The 17,652-nt window shown below is 35.3% G+C and overlaps 2 protein-coding genes across 2 annotated transcripts; both read right to left on the reverse strand.

Annotated features, from left to right (window-relative positions):
- Positions 1 to 250: 250 nt before the first annotated feature.
- LOC131976733 (asialoglycoprotein receptor 2-like) lies at positions 251 to 7,236 on the reverse strand. The gene is made up of 6 exons (XM_059339888.1): positions 7,209 to 7,236; positions 7,036 to 7,107; positions 1,451 to 1,699; positions 1,199 to 1,362; positions 959 to 1,071; positions 251 to 882 (listed from the first exon to the last, which is right to left on the reverse strand). The coding sequence occupies exons 1-6, from the start codon at positions 7,234 to 7,236 to the stop codon at positions 705 to 707; spliced, it is 804 nt and encodes a 267-aa protein (XP_059195871.1). The 3' UTR covers positions 251 to 704.
- Positions 7,237 to 10,594: 3,358 nt separating this feature from the next.
- Positions 10,595 to 16,048, reverse strand: LOC131976694 (C-type lectin domain family 4 member G-like). The gene is made up of 7 exons (XM_059339839.1): positions 15,985 to 16,048; positions 14,034 to 14,111; positions 13,222 to 13,341; positions 11,803 to 12,147; positions 11,551 to 11,714; positions 11,320 to 11,423; positions 10,595 to 11,243 (listed from the first exon to the last, which is right to left on the reverse strand). Exons 1-7 carry the CDS (start codon positions 16,046 to 16,048, stop codon positions 11,120 to 11,122), a joined length of 999 nt encoding a protein of 332 aa, XP_059195822.1. The 3' UTR covers positions 10,595 to 11,119.
- Between the last annotated feature and the right edge of the window lie 1,604 nt (positions 16,049 to 17,652).

Consider the following 17,652-nt stretch of genomic DNA (forward strand, 5'->3'; position numbering starts at 1 on the left):
ACTTAACAAGATTAAATTCCTCTTTGTAAAATACCAATACTAATTACGTTTTTAATGTTTTAAATGAGCAAAAACGTCAAACACACAAGTTGATACTTTTCTAATAAATGAGACTTCCTGTCTCTCTCTGGAGCTCTGCTGGTGCAGATAGTGACAGTGTGAACATGTTACAGGTTGTTTCTCCTGACTGTATTAAAGCTTACTGACATTTCAAATAGACAACACCAAGAATGTGTGGCAGAATTTTCATTCAGTTTAATAGAATACATAATGAAATGATTTTCAGATAACACTTAATGATCAGCTGTACAGGTAAATATTGTAAAAAATCTGAATACTAATGGAAACAAGTGATGCAGCGCCCTCTGTTGGTCAACCAGCGACAATAATATACTGATAAACAAATTATAAGCACTAAATCTCTGATAAAGTAAAAGAAAAGCACATTCAAACGTATCAATAATTAACAGTTTAGTGCCTCTTCAGTCCAGTTACTGTATTTTCCCCAAATGCTGGGACACACAGTCCCTCCTGTATTGTAGGCTATATAATACACAATATTATTTTACATCTGAGTGACACAGAAACAGCTTTCTACAATGTTCTCCCTTTTTTCTATAAAAAAAATAAAAGTTCTTTAAATGTTTATTTTTGAAAAAACTGAAATTGAAAATTGGGAAGTAAAAGTCCTTGTAGTTTGACATTTACAGGCCAGTTGATATGATCTTTACAGAGTATTCAGTAGTATGACTGCAGAGTTTAAACAGAAAATCGTTCTTTTGACAGATCCATCGTTGTTTTTCACCACAGCTCACTAATTTCCATCCTTTGTACCGGATAGAAACTGCACAGTGACCGACGGTAGGATCTGCTATCCAGGAGCTGAGGGAGGAACATGATAGTTACATCAAGACTGATAGATTTTATCATTCAAAGTGTTTAAGAACTTGTCTCTTACTTGTCAGTCAGCTCACTTCCATCAACCCACTTCCATCTCTCATCTTCAACTCTCAGACCGATCCAGTATCCATTAGATCCTGAACTACCTTCGCTGTAAAAACTGATCGCCTCCTGACAACAGAGAGACAGATATCACATATTTAATTATAACCTACAGACTCACAGTGTGATCAGGTCTACAGAAAATACTTTTCAATGTTTCAATCATGTTATAAAATCCCCACAGTGTTCTCATTACCTTTTGCTGTTGATTATGTGCAACAGCTAAATCTGAACCTTTTCCTCTGCAGTCTTCTCGAGCCTCTTCCCAGGTTTTCCGATTAGCTAGATCAGGATTATTATATGCATAGCAGCTGGCCTCGTTGAGTTTCCAGCCATCCTGACAAGCTGTACACTGTGTCTCTGAAACAACAAAGATCGACCAATAAACAACATTACTGCATTGTGATATTATCGTTTTATTTATTTGATTAATGGGTTCTGAACATACTTTTATTCACATCAGGACAGTAGGCATCAACGCTCCACTGAGCTCGACTGACGTTGAGATTAATCCAGTTTGTCTCCATGTTTGTTATTTGTTCTGTAAAGTTGTTCCTCAGCTGCTGGTTTTGTGCAGTCAGGTTTGCGACCTTGATCTCTAAGACAGTAAAGTTTAGTATCAGGTTGCCCAGCTGCAGGTTCAGACTGTCGTTATCTCTCTTCAAGATTTCAATGTCTGAGCTGAGTTTGTTGCGGACTTTTTCAGATCGTCATTGGCAGCCAGGAGAGTTGTTTGATTCTGTTTCAGCTCCTTGACCAGTTGGCCTCCGTCACCGTCCTGACTTAATACAACTGAAAAACAAAAGTTTTCTTCATCATTGGGGTAATGCATTGTCAGTTTTGGATGTTATTTTCTGTCTGTCTTTGTCAGGTTGTTTGAGATCAACAAATCCCTTCAAAAGACTAAAACCAACAATGAGTCTAACTCTTACAGACCCAGGCTCTTTTGTTTTTACTGAAGATGTAAAATAATTGACTTTGGTTAAACTTTACCTTTTAAGTGAAAAACCCAAACAGGAGCGATTATCAGAATTTACTGGGGACATTTTTCTGACACCAATTTGGTGCACTAAAGCCTTAGTAGCAGTGTGTGTGTGACTGACTCTTAAGCTACAGTAGCTGTCATTATTGCTATGGAACACAACACTGTGGCTCACTGATGTGTTTTTTGTGACAAGAATAGGCATATCAGGCTTTGGATACTCACATACTGTATTTTTTATTAGATAGTGTAAGTTTGGGTCTGCTGGTCGGATTTTATGACAAGAAGAAAAATATAGAATGTCACATACACACCTGGATTTTGGTTTCTGTCTCGTGTATAAAAGTCTCCCACTAATTCATAAATTCAACCAACTATATGATATAAATGCTTTAATCTAAATGACATTTTACTGGGAAAAAACCCTAATTTAAATAATATCCATTAAGGGTTTGCTTCATTGTGGATAAATAACCACAAAACATGTGATTGACTGTTATGATTGCAACATTCACATCACTGTCTTTAATTTTTTCCCTTAATTTCTTTCTTTTTTTTATGCCAACAAACTCAGGAGCAGGCAGCTTTGAGTGCACACACTGCACTAAAAATAAAAACTGCATAAGCATGACACCTGTCTCATGCATTACTTATTGGTGCAATCTTTTGCACTGATTATTGTGCATGTAATAAAAACTTTGTGTGTAATAAAATACAAAACCAATGAGACCTGTTATAGGTAAAACAAACTGCTATCAGACAGTCTGAGCCTCTCACTGCAGCAAATACATTCTTGATATTAATGATAAGGACTAGCTCTAAATATCTTTGAGGTTTGACTCATGTTGGGGTGTGAGTTTCTACATGGACTTCCTGTCCTGTGTACTTACAGAAGCCTTAAAAGCAGTAAGATGGTGTATGTAGGACTGACTCTTAAGCTACAGTAGCTGTCTTTATTGCTGTGACACATAACAATGTGGCTCACTGATTTTTTGGGGACAATAATAGAGCTGTACAGAAGAGTTGCAGACACATCAGACATACACTATACTTGCTAGAAGATACATTCAGGTTCCCATTACAACATGGAAATTGGGTTTTATAGCTGAAATCTAAAATGTTTGTATCATTATGATGATAATGATTTGATTTCTTTATATCAGACTGTTGAGGCCTGAATACATGTTTTTTAGAAGACAGTCTGAAGAGGAGGAAGAATTACACTGGGCACAAACTGTTTCAGTGTCCATATCTGATTTGAAAATCAAGTCAAGAGGAAACAAAACACTTTTAGTCAAACTGACATTCACATACTTACAGTAGATACGAAGGCCCATGATGGCTAACAGTATCAGCCAACACAGTGCTATCATTGGAAAAGACTGAGAGAAGGAGAGAGACCTCTGATCTGTGAGAAAAATGATAATTCAGTTGAATTAACGATGATCTACACAGGCCTTCACCACAAAAAACAGGTTTAACATTAACATTTTCAATTTCTGACTGCATCCCTCTATGGTACAGTGTTGCCCTTAGGCAACATACTCATTTTTGGCCTGTCAAATTTCTACAATGCATCTTTTGAAGTGATGCAATATAAAGAGGGAAGACCATAGGGAACCAATAGCAATGCTTTAATTCGTCACATGGCCTCCAGGAGGCCATATTGAAACCCTATCTTGCAGACATTTCCAAAGGTAACTACGGAAACACACACACACACCTACACACACACCCACCCACCCACACACACACACACACACACACACAAAAGGCTCAGTATCACATAATTATGTGGTTGTTATTTCATGATAATAATTTCCACGTTAGAACGCTATTTCATGAAAACAAAACAAAACGAAACAAGAAGCAAGAATGGGCTATGGCTCATTTACAGGACTCAATTATATTTTACTTTAAGCTTGGTTTGAGACATGGTGAGATTCTACAGTGATTGAGAGTGGATGATATAAGTATGCATACTCTGAAAAGGATTTTGAAATGCAACGCTCCTATGGCTGTCGGCTGTGGCTACAATGTGCATGGACCGTCTAAAAAGTGCTTGTTACCATGGAAAGGTGTAGGGTTAAAAAAAAATCTATCTACACAATAATCCATCCCAGCTGGTAATACTACAACTATTGTTTTGGGAAAATATGCTTTTATGTAACTTATGTGAACTATTGAAGCTTGCAGCAGTACAAAAAATGCCCTCACATATATATGAGCTCCTCTTAGTTATACTACAACAATTATTTTGGGAAAACATGCTTTTATGTTATCTATGTGGATTTTGTAGACATAAAATATGTAATAATGACACTTGTAATTCCCTCACACAGAACATGAGCTCCTCTTGGTCATACTGCAGCACTTACTTTGGGAAAATCTGCATTTATTTAATTAACAGAAACAATAGTGATACAAAACTTCCTTGTCTCTAAACCTCATATTATTGTGTTGTTATAACATGACTAGTCATGTACATCACAACAAACGTATGGAGTTAGATTTGTGCCAAAATGTTCAAACAACGCTTTTTCAAATTCAAACAAAAAATATGAATCAAAATAAAAATACAAATACAAAATCAAATACAAAATTTAAACAAAAAAAATAAAGTCAAAGACAAAATTCAAAACTTGCAATCAAATTATTTGTGTAATTGCAAAATAAATCTGTCTTTAAGTCTTTGAATAACTGTTTTTTTGTTTGCTTGCTGCTGGTTTTGCTTTTGCGATTCTGTCTTTGTCTTTGCGATGCCAGCCTTTTTGCTTGCGGTTCTGGCACAAATTTCATGTGTGGGCGGGTTTCTCTGGGTGCATTCCTATTGGCTAATGCGTTTTGACTGACAGCTGTGCTGAGCTGCAACTGCCCCGGAAGTTAAAACAAACTGCTCTCTGCTTGTTTCAGAGCAGACTGTGGAGAATTTCTGGTGGTGAAGGGAACGGTAATTTGGAGATCCAACTCATAAAAGTGTAAGTATTGGCTGTGTTTATTGTCTTGATCTTTTGCTGTTTTGTTGTGTTAATGCAAAAGTAAGACTCTGCTCTACTAGTGGATATGGTGTCTGTCAGGTGACTGTCAGCAGCCATGGCACAGACTTGTCCTGGGAGCTGATGTACATAGCAACAGTAACTGGGGGGCGGAGCTTTTGCGAACGGTCAATTAGCTCGCTGACCTTACATATCCACGAGTAGAGCCGAGTCTTACTTTTGCATTAACACAACAAAACAAAACAGCAAAAGATCAAGACAATAAACACAGCCAATACTTACACTTTTATGAGTTGGATCTCCAAATTACCGTTCCCTAATGTGTTCCCTGTATGAAACCACAATCTTAGTTTGAAATGGAAAAGAAGAATTTTATTAAATAAATAAATGATAAAGATGCATTACTAATACAAGCTTCAATAGTCTATATATTAAATATTTTCCGTCTAAAATATTCACATAAGTTACGTAAAAGCATATTTTCCCAAAACAATAGCTGTAGTATTACCAGCTGGGATGGATTATTGTGCATGTTACCTTTCCATGGTAACATGCACTTTGTAGACGGTCCCTGCGCATTGGAGCCACAGCCTACAGCCATAGGAGCGGTGCATTTCAAAATCCTTTTCAGAGTATGCATACTTATATCATCCACTATGCTCAATAACTGTAGAATTGTCCTGTAAATGAGCCATCGTCCATTTTTGTCTCTGGTTTCGTTTCGTTATCATGAAATAACATGAAACTACCATGTGATAAATATATTATTATAACAATAAACTTTTCATGTAAGTACGTGAGACTGTACTGTACTTTTTTTTTTTAGTGTGGCAGCAATCCGTTTCTGTGGGAAAAGCTTTGCCATTTTGTGCCACAAAAAAAGCTCTCAAAAAGTCCTTTCCTGCCCTTTCTATTTCTACTAATAGGTGAGTAAATCTTCATTTTGAACAGTTTCATGCAATTTATTTTCTAATTAAATAATGGAAACTTGCAACTGCAACTGTTACCCTGAGGCAACAACGTACCATTATGGAAAATTGCTATGTTGCCTCGAGGCAACAGTGAACTGTTCTGGAATCAGCATGGCAGCATGATATATTGGTAGCGTGTGTTTAGGTATATATATAAAAAGTTCAAAATTCATACCATTCATCATAATTTTGTTTTGATCTTTACAATTTAACAAAGATGTATTTGATATTGGTTGCAGTAAAGTAAAATTCAGGCTATTACTATACTCTGAGGGCCATATTCCACTAGTATAGTGAACCTGAACCTGTGTTATTTGCTTGTGATTTCCACACATTTTCCTCCATTTTCAGAATGAATTAAGCCTGTGCGTCAGGACAACACTGACCACTGGCCTATTTGGGTGGAGAAAAGGGCAGCTGCAAATAACCTGGATGCAAGGGTATTATGAAAGTCCACTGCGCAAAGTGTGTCACATACCTTTGTTTCACTCTCGAAAAAAACCTGCTTCATGGAGCTCCATAAGCTCTGAGCAGCAGTGGACACCACAAATGGATGTCAGGAAAGACACAGGGGACTGACAGGACTGTTTTGCAATCTTTGTTTTGATAAATAGTTTGTTTTAAGTTTCGAAGATTTACACTTAGACATTTATTTCAATAGGTCGTTGGTTCAATGGTACAATTTTGCCTACAGGCAACATTCAGACAAGAAACCGGTTAAGAAAAGTTCCTTTTATGATGTTTAAAATTTAAAATATTTTGTATTGTACCCTGTTGAAGCTGCTGAATCTTTTACACATGTTTATTAAATAAATGATGTTGAAATTGGAAAAAAAACAACAACTCTCTTTTTCACTTGTGCACCATTATGGTACAATGTTGCCTACGGGCAACAAACCCCCAAAGTTTTCCCCAAAAATAAGTAAATATAAAACGTTTTTAGATTATGTTTATTTAGTCTATTTTAAGACAAAAACTTGCATCATTATGCGTACCATAGAGGGATATTTTAACATCACGATTGATAACAAATATCGTGTTCAACTAGAATAAAAACTGTGAAAATGTATTGTGAATGATTTACCTGGAGGGTCTTCCACATTATCCACAGTGCACACTGGTTCATTGACATAATCAGCTTCTTCTTCGATTTCACCTGAAAGATAAACATCAAATATAAATGTGAAAAACATCCTGTAAATAAAAAGATAAAGATAACGTCTTACTTGCACACACATCAACATTATAGTAAAGTACCAGTTTGATCCCGTGGTTTTCTGTTCATCCTGAACAAATGTTAGAATCCTGCTACAGTCCTGTATTAGGGCCTTTGGTCCGCTGTGATGGTGTGAAGTGGACTTCTGTTCTCAGGTTGTGACTGTGTTATTTATAAGATCTGCTTATCTCTCATCATCTTCAGCCTTGTTTCAACTTCCTCATTTATGCTGCTGTTCTTTCTGACCTGAAGGAAGTTTGTAATGTTTTAAATGAAAAACAAAAAAACCCAACTCAAAGTGCAGCAAGACTTTATTCATTGTACTAGACTTAAACATGAATTTGGTTCTATTTAGTCCCCATATGTACAACATAATATTCTTTACATTACATACAACCCTGCATGCTAAAATAAAAATGTTTTCATAAAACTAACTTACCACTAAATTACCATGAAGCAATAAAACGTCATTGTCTTTTCGTTTTCCCTTGAATTTGTCTTTGATGTTAACAAACCCAGGAGCAGGCAGATATATATATATATATATATATATATATATATATATATATATATATATATATATATATATATATATAGTAGTTATGAATTCAAGTAAAATTTGGTGATGTTCAGGAAAATATCATGGTTTTGTTTAAACATTTGTTATATATTATTATTATTATTATTATTATTATTATTATTAATAATAATAATAATAATAATAATGCTTATTTATGTAGCATCTTTTAAGAGCAAAGTAAGTACAACAAAATACATATTAGCAATTTAAAGATACCCGGCAACAGATAAAAAATGCAGGCAAGATGTTTAAAATGTACAAACACTAATAAAAAGAAAGTGTAAACAAAAGAACCATGGAGCGAGGAGCAACCAACAAAGCCTGATCAGAGGAGCTCAGAGACGTGCTGCAGGAGCTCTGAATGACCCTGCACCACTCTAAACGTGATCACAAGGATCTCCTGTATTTAACAGGAAGCCAGTGTAAAGAAATTCAACCACTTTGACGACTGAAAAGCCTGGAAACAGAGTTCGATTACCATTTCCAACTCATTTGAGGACACAATGGGCCTCATATTAATTTAGCAATTTTCCTCAGCTGGAAGAAAAAGAGTGAACTAAACTATTTACATGTTGGTCATGTTGATCTAAAAAGAGACAAAGATCACAGAGGACAGAGAACCAAGACTTCCTAGAAATAAGAACTTCTGCTTTGTTAGTACTTAAATACTATTCTGAGGTACATGTACGTTAATCGAGTAGTTCCATTTTAAGTAACTCCATTATATTACAGAGGCCAATATAGTTACTTTTCAGGTGAAGATTTAACATGAAAAACATGATCAAGTGAAAATGAATACACATTTTTACAAATTAAATCACATAACAGTATATTAAGTAGTTAAAATGAGCTCTACCATGACAACTTTCAATTGCTGTTTATATAAATGCATCAATAATTGATGCATGTATATTCTAAATATATAATTTAATCATTATTATGATCAAATAATATATTTAGAATATATAAAACAATGTGAGTGGGTCCATTCTGCATAAAAAGCACTTTAACTTTTGATATTTTTAGTACATGTTGATACTTTTGTACTTTTACTTCAGTAAGGTTTGAATGTAGGACTTTTACTTGTAGTGTGGTATTAGTACTTAGGGATCTGAATACTTTTACCACCACTGGTCTTTCATCAATCTATCATGCTCATATAAAACATCGACTTGATGCATCGCACACAAACACACAACTGATAACAGCAAGCCAGTTCATATTATTATACATATCATTGATGCAATGTTATATTAATGTTCACAGACAATCCAGTTTTCAGAAATGACAGCAGTCAAACATTCAGGAAGGTGTTGGGCTATGAGCAACTTTCACTGTGTCATAAATGAATAAAACAAATAACTGTGACTTAAGCCAACAGTCACAGTCCTGAGCAGCTTACTATTACAGAGAGATACAAACTATTTTATCTCAAACAGGCTGGAGGCAGAAAGGAGGGACTTTTTATCTGACAGGAAATCAGCTGAATCCTGTCCACAGAGGTTTATCAAAGACAGATGTACAAAAAGAAACACACCGTTATTGTTTTTTTTAAAATATCACATATACAGTGGTAAGCTTTTTAGCATCATAGTTTCAACCTTTATCACTACTGCATATTTATTCAGCATTTGGATGAATATGCGTAGGAAAGACATTTTTCCAAAATCAAATATTAATATTATACCTGGATCATACTTGCAGTGCATACTGTGCATTAACATTGTTTTGTGTCTCAAGTCCCTCTGAAAAATTCAGCTCAGAGACAATGTGCAAACATCTGCAGTGGATTAATCGTTATTTGCAGAAAATACTGAAAAAAGATCATGATGTAGAAGATGAAGGTGAGAGTTAACTTTGACATTTCAAAAGTGAATAAATAAAATCCCTGCCTGCCTGCCTGCCTATCTATCCAAAACATTAGATGTTAAGTTTTTAGATTCTCTCACTGAGATAAACTAATAACTGAGTCTGAAGGCTGTGAGAGACATAAAACAGTGTACCGACTACACTTCACAGAGAAGTGTTGTTGGTTTTTAGTTCTGCTTTAAAGTGATGACAGACTTTTTTTTTTACCCACACTGTCTGCAGCAGTTTCTCATGCCACTGCTTCCTATATTTCATCTACCAATAGTCTTATCGTGAGTTTACACATTTTACCTTTTTTTTCTGCTGAGACTGAAGACCCATCTGACAAACACAAAATTCTACTTCATAATACACACAACCTGCTGTTCCATTAAGTCAAAATTTGATCAATTAATTGAATTTTTTATGACCTAATGGAGAAAATAATATCTGCATTCAGACAAACTGAGAACCACTAATGGACACAGTTATTAAGCAATAATGATTAATGAGGAAATCAATATTTGTTCTCACAGAATTTAATCTTTCTGAGAACAAGCATCTATTACTCATCACATATACCTGCTCACATATCCCAGCATGCACTGTGGGAAAGTCATTCACCTGAACATGGAAATATCCCACAGAAAGACCAGGTCACGTTGCAAAACAACCTCAGAAATCTGAACTCTGACCGAAACTATTTTTTGACCTGATTAACCCTTTAATGTAACAACCAAAAAAGACTTAACAAGATTAAATTCCTCTTTGTAAAATACCAATACTAATTACGTTTTTAATGTTTTAAATGAGCAAAAACGTCAAACACACAAGTTGATACTTTTCTAATAAATGAGACTTCCTGTCTCTCTCTGGAGCTCTGCTGGTGCAAATAGTGACAGTGTGAACATGTTACAGGTTGTTTCTCCTGACTGAATTAAAGCTAAGTTACATTTTAAATAGACAACACCAAGAATGTGTGGCAGAATTTTTATTCAGTTTAATAGAATACATAATGAAATGATTTTCAGATAACACTTAATGATCAGCTGTACAGGTAAATATTGTAAAAAATCAGAATACTAATGGAAACAAGTGATGCAGCGCCCTCTGTTGGTCAACCAGCGACAATAATATACTGATAAACAAATTATAAGCACTAAATCTCTGATAAAGTAAAAGAAAAGCACATTCAAACGTATCAATAATTAACAGTTTAGTGCCTCTTCAGTCCAGTTACTGTATTTTCCCCAAATGCTGGGACACACAGTCCCTCCTGTATTGTAGGCTATATAATACACAATATTATTTTACATCTGAGTGACACAGAAACAGCTTTCTACAATGTTCTCCCTTTTTTCTATAAAAAAAAATAAAAGTTCTTTAAATGTTTATTTTTGAAAAAACAGAAATTGAAAATTGTGAAGTAAAAGCCCTTATAGTTTGACATTTACAGGCCAGTTGATATGATCTTTACAGAGTATTCAGTAGTATGACAGTTTTAAGTTTAAACAGAAACAGAGTTTAAACAGAAAAAGCGCTCTTTTGACAGATCCATTGTTGTTTTTCACCACAGCTCACTGATTCCCATCCTTTGCTCTGGAAAGAAATTGCACAGTGACCGACGGTAGGATCTCCTATCCAGGAGCTGAGGGAGGAATATGATAGTTACAACAAGGCTGATAGATTTTATCATTCAAAGTGTTTAAGAACTTGTCTCTTACTTGTCAGCCAGCTCACTTCCATCAATCCACTTCCATCTCCCATCTTCAACTCTCAGACCGATCCAGTATCCATTAGATCCTTTGCTGTAACCACTGATCGCGTCCTGACAACAGAGAGACAGATATCACATATTTAATTATAACCTACAGACTCACAGTGTGATCAGGTCGACAGAAAATACTTTTCAATGTTTTAATCATGTTATAAAATCCCCACAGTGTTCTCATTACCTTTTGCTGTTGATTATGTGCAACAGCTAAATCTGAACCTTTTCCTCTGCAGTCTTCTCGAGCCTCTTCCCAGGTTTTCCTCTTAGCTAGATCAGGATTATTATATGCATAGCAGCTGGCCTCGTTGAGTTCCCAGCCATTCTGACAAGGTCTACACTGTGTCTCTGAAACAACAAAGATCGACCAAGAAACAACATTACTGCATTGTGATATTATCGTTTTATATATTTGATTAATGGGTTCTGAACATACCTTTATTCACATCAGGGCAGTAGGCATCAACGCTCCACTGAGCTCGACTGACGTTGAGATTAATCCAGTTTGTCTCCATGTTTGTTATTTGCTCTGTAAAGTTGTTCCTCAGCTGCTGGTTTTGTGCAGTCAGGTTTGCGACCTTGATCTCTGAGACAGTAAAGTTTAGTATCAGGTTGCCCAGCTGCAGGTTCAGACTGTCGTTATTTCTCTTCAAGATTTCAATGTCTGAGCTGAGTTTGTCGCGGACTTTTTTCAGATCGTAAATGGCAGTCAGGAGAGTTGTTTGATTCTGTTTCAGCTCCTTGACCAGTTGGCCTCCGTCACCGTCCTGACTTAATACAACTGAAAAACAAAAGTTTTCTTCATCATTGGGGTAATGCATTGTCAGTTTTGGATGTTGTTTTCTGTCTGTCTTTGTCAGGTTGTTTGAGATCAACAAATCCCTTCAAAAGACTAAAACCAACAATGAGTCTAACTCTTACAGACCCAGGCTCTTTTGTTTTTACTGAAGATGTAAAATAATTGACTTTGGTTAAACTTTACCTTTTAAGTGAAAAACCCAAACAGGAGCGATTATCAGAATTTACTGGGGACATTTTTCTGACACCAATTTGGTGCACTAAAGCCTTAGTAGCAGTGTGTGTGTGACTGACTCTTAAGCTACAGTAGCTGTCATTATTGCTATGGAACACAACACTGTGGCTCACTGATGTGTTTTTTTGTGACAAGAATAGGCATATCTGGCTTTGGATACACATACTATCCACTACTTTGTTAGTAGATATATTTAGTGTAAGTTTGGGTCTGATGGTGGGATTTTATGACAAGAAGAAAAATATAGAATGTCACATACACACCTGGATTTTGGTTTCTGTCTCATGTGGAAAAGTTTCCCACTAATTCATAAATTCAACCAAGTATGATATAAATGCTTTATTCTAAATGACATTTTACTGGGAAAAAACCCCTAAATTAAATGAATATCCATTAAGGATTTGCTGCATTGTGGATAAACAACCACAAAGCTATAAAACATGTGATTAACTGTTATGATTGCAACATTCACATCACTGTCTTTAATTTTTTCAACAAACTCAGGAGCAGGCAGCTTTGAGTGCACACACTGCACTGAAAATAAAAACTGCATAAGCATGACCCCTGTCTTATGAATTACTTATTGGTGTAAACTTTTCTGCATTGATTATTGTGCATGTAATAAAAACTTTGTGTGTAATAAAATACGAAACCAATGAGACCTGTTATAGGTAAAACAAACTGCTATCAGACAGTCTGAGCTTCTCACTGCAGAAAATACATGCTTGATAGTAATGATGAGGACTAGCTCTAAATATCTTTGAGGTTTGACTCATGTTGGGTTGTGAGTTTCTGCATGGACTTCCTGTGCTGTGTACTTACAGAAGACACAGACTGCAATGATGCCCAACAGCAAAATGACACAAAGAATCCCCAAACAACAAGCCAGCCGCTGATAGTGGCGAAGTCTGCCGATTGTTTTCTTGTCAGGCAATAATCCTGCTGAGAATAAACAACAGATATAAATATATACAGTATAGATACATAAAGATTTAGCAGTCTGCAAATCAATAGGGTATCTTTAAAAAGTCTAAATCTATTCAGTAAAAAATCCCTCTTTGTGTGAAACAGAAGAGAGGATTTTAAGGAACACCTGTTTGATTTGACTATCTCAGATGGCTAAAGCCTAATATTAGCTTCAGATAGACTTTATTTTTACACAACCAGGGACTGTAGACTATGTCTCCATCACTTACATTGCTAGCAAATTAGGAATGGATCTCTTCATAAGCAAAGAGAGGGAATGATAATGATGCAAAACCTGTTTCAACAGCTGACTCGTGTTAACAAATTGTGAAACTATAACAAAAACAAATAGGGTGGAACTACTGATACTGCAGCAGTAGAAACAGTAATAATAGAAATAATGATGGTCGTCACAGTTTTTGTAGCAGCTGTTACATTTGTTGCACTCCAACTAACAATAATAATAAATAATATGCAATAACTGGGCCCTCCCTGTCTGGAGAACGCTCTCAAACACCACAAGGTTGTGTTATTAATGTAAAGTCTCTGTGGTGAGAGTAGTTCTTCATATTACTCTACCCGTTAATGGTGAACTAGTGGTAGTCGTACTGGCAGAAACTGTTCCCAGTTGCAGTGATACCTGAATGTATTAACATTTTACATCTTACCATTTGTGTCAGCAGTTTGCTCGGTGGTCTCGTTTTGCACCTTCACTTCATCGTACACAGTTTCCTCCTCCTTCTTAGCTGAAACTTTGAAGAACATGATCCTAAGGTTAATTACTGCATGGCAGTGTTGGAATGTGACTAAGTACATTTACTCGTAAGTATGTACGTAAGTAAAATTTTGAGGTACTTGTGCTGTACTGGAGTATTTCAATTTCATGTAATTTTATACTTCTACCCACTACATTTAGCCGATAGCTTTGGTTACTTTTTAGGTCAAGATTTAACATGAAAAACATAGATTTAAACCTTTTTCTTTTGAATGAAACCTCATAACGGTTTATTAAGTAGTTAAAATGGGTCCTACCTTAAGAACAGTAAAATGCTCCTTATATAAATGCATCAATAATAATAATAATAATAATAATAATAATAATGATAATGATAATGATAATAATAATAATAATCAAATTATATATTTTGAATGTATAAAGAATCTGATTGGGCTCATTCTGCATAATAAGTACATTTACTTTTGATACTTTAAGTACATATTGATACTTTTACTTCAGTAAGTTTTGAATGCAGTAATTTTACTCATGGTGGAATAATTACACAGTGTACTACTAATACTTTTACTGAAATAAAGGATCTGAACTTCTTCCACTACTGCTTCATGATGGTGAAATGACAAGGGCATAATTAACAATTAACGTCTCTTAAAAATTACAACAAAACTGCATTTTCCTATAAATTTGGAGGGAAATGTATTTTTTCCCAGATTACGTTTGCACTTTTAAACCACGGTTAGATTTAGGCAACAAAACTAGCTGGTTAGCTTAAGTAAAAGATCATGGTTTGGGTTAAAATCAGTATGATTGTTAGGTAAAAATGTTGACATTGACTTTTGGTTTCAACAGTGTTCTCCTGCGTCAAAGTTCTGTGTTTGTCTGACTTCAGTGAACTTTAACTAGAAACATATTTGTGAGCAAACAATGAGGGAGAAAGTTTCCCTCAGAATTGTATTGGTAATGTAGTTTGGTTGTAGGGGAATAAACATTTAATTTTAGGAGACCAGGCTGCTTCTGTTGATGGGTTATAACCTACAATTAAAAATCTTCTATAATACCAAGTTATTCAATCTTTATTCCCCACACATCAGAACTATCAGCTAGAACACACAGTGATAAAATTGTCTCACAGTTGAGCAAGTACAGATGAAAGCAGAAACTCTGCCATTTACAGGGAAACACTTGACTTATAGCTATGTTTTAAAAGCTGTGGTTTGTGTGGAATCTCCAGTTTGGGTTTTTTTTTCTACTGAAAATAGGAAACATTAAAAAGAAGACCATTAGTTGCAATCCACCATGAGTTTATAAACTGCAGTTAAAAATCATTGCAATAATATTCAAATAGACCTTTCCAGTGGATTAGTTAAAAAAAGATTCAAATTTGAGAGTACAGTGCACAGTGATTCATAACATTTGAACTTTGTGCATGTAGATTTGAATTTTGTGGACTTTCTTGGTTTATTTTAAGCAAGCAGTTCTTCAAAATCAATACTGGGACTTCAAAGAAAAAAAAATGAGAATGATGAGTTTACATCTACTTTGCAGCCGCTTCTAATGATTTACAAAATAATATTGTGCTGCTGATTCTTTTCTGGATAAATCAACCAACCTATTTATGTTCACATGGCAAATAATGAGCTGATTTTTCATGTTTTTGGTTGCACAACATTTTTTATTCATGGGACATTAACATTTTTTGACTCACTTGGATTTAATATTCTCATCAGTAAAGAAAAACTGTATTTATTTTTTTTTTACCAATATAAGTGAAGGAAATACCAGTAAAATAAACCAACAGTGCACATGATCACATATAATCACAAATAAATATATTTCAACATTTCTTTTCTTGATATAATATGTTAAAAAAAACCTTAACTTACCTTCAGGTGCAGGATGTTTGTTCTTGAAAACGACCGAAGCGTAGTTCAGGTCCACCTCGGCCATTGCTGCAGCTGCTGTGTTGTGTTGTGTGAAAAGTGCCACTGTACTTAAGCCACAGGGCATCCTCAGAGGAGAACTGGCTGTTTCCTCTGTCTCTCGCAGCCTTTACACAACAACTTCTGCTTTTGTTTGAGAATGTCATTTGCATCCGTGACTGACTGAGGTGGAACCTTCAAACCGAATGCAGTGTGACCTTGTTTTATGTAAATATTTTAATAAAAGGCAAAAGGTAAAAAGTGTGTGCATGTTAGATATGAATGCTCATATCTAACTTTGGACTTTGGATGTTTGCCTCAGGAAGTTTAATTCACACCAACCCCACACTATTCAAATGATCTCAACCACAAGAGTATGTCTCACACTGAGGCAACCTGTGGAACAACTACAAAGAAGTTTCTACAGCTGCAACATGTACCCACACTTTTTTTTCTCCACATTTTATTAAGAGGGTGGACACACCTCACGCATCTGTCAGTATATCTATCTATATCTTATGTCTTCTTTTTTCTGCTATTTCTGTGGCTTGTATATTGCTGTTTTCTCAGCCAGTTAAAACAGATATAACATAAAGATAAAATGACCAGAAGTAATTAGGGCATAATAAAAAAAAAGCACCACTTATAGTTCAAATTGTCTCCTTAATGAACATCTTTATGATTCAGTATCTCAATAATAACAGGTTGGATTAATAGTTTGGCTATTCAGTCATTAGAATACAAATATTTGTTGTCTTTATATGATTAACATGCAACTGTATCTTGTTAATAAAATGATACACCACTCTCTGCTGACAGATGTAATTCACATAAATCAGGCTGCTTTGACAGAGGAAGTCAAATGTGCATCTAGCAGTTTCTGGGAATTTTTTTTTCTTGTTTCCTTTTATATCTGCAACGCTTGATTCCTTAATGTGAGCGCTGCTGACAATCTCTGTAAATCTGATGGATAATATCAATATTTAATCTCCATCTGGGTTTACTAAAGCAGATACAAGTGTATATTCATCAGCCTATGATCAGATAATATCTATTTTGTAGAGTACTTATGTACACTACATCTAATGGACATTTCTGGTTTGACTCATGTGTCTTGTAAACTTTTAAAGCTGGTTATAAACTCATATTATTGTATAGACAGTATGAAGGAACAGTGCTTTGAATGAGTACGTAACTAAAAAGAAACAAACAGAACTAAGTGACAGTATTTACATTGCTTGACTTTACTTAAGTTTGAGGAAGTTTGCAGATTGTGTGATAAGTTATTGAGGCCAGGCTCAGTTGTAGAACAGCTGGAGCAGGCCTTCCTCAAAGCCACTTCAGCTGCTGATTATGGGTTATGACTATTTTGAAGGCCTCAAATCAGTCTTGTTAGCATGCAAAAAAGAACATATTTTTGACTTTTGTAGCTTTACTTACACATTTATTTCTATTGTTATTTTATATAAAGATGCAGTTTGCAGGGGAACCTTGTAACACTGGGTGATTGCACACTGCTGCAGTTTGACAGATGCCCACCAGATGGAGTTGGAAAGGTCAAGCTCATTTCATTTCTGTGCAGATGACGAGGTGTTTGGAATTCAGAGGAAGGTTTCACACTTTCCAACTTTC

Source organism: Centropristis striata, chromosome 8 (assembly GCF_030273125.1).
Source record: "Centropristis striata isolate RG_2023a ecotype Rhode Island chromosome 8, C.striata_1.0, whole genome shotgun sequence".
NCBI classification, from domain to species: Eukaryota; Metazoa; Chordata; class Actinopteri; order Perciformes; family Serranidae; genus Centropristis; species Centropristis striata.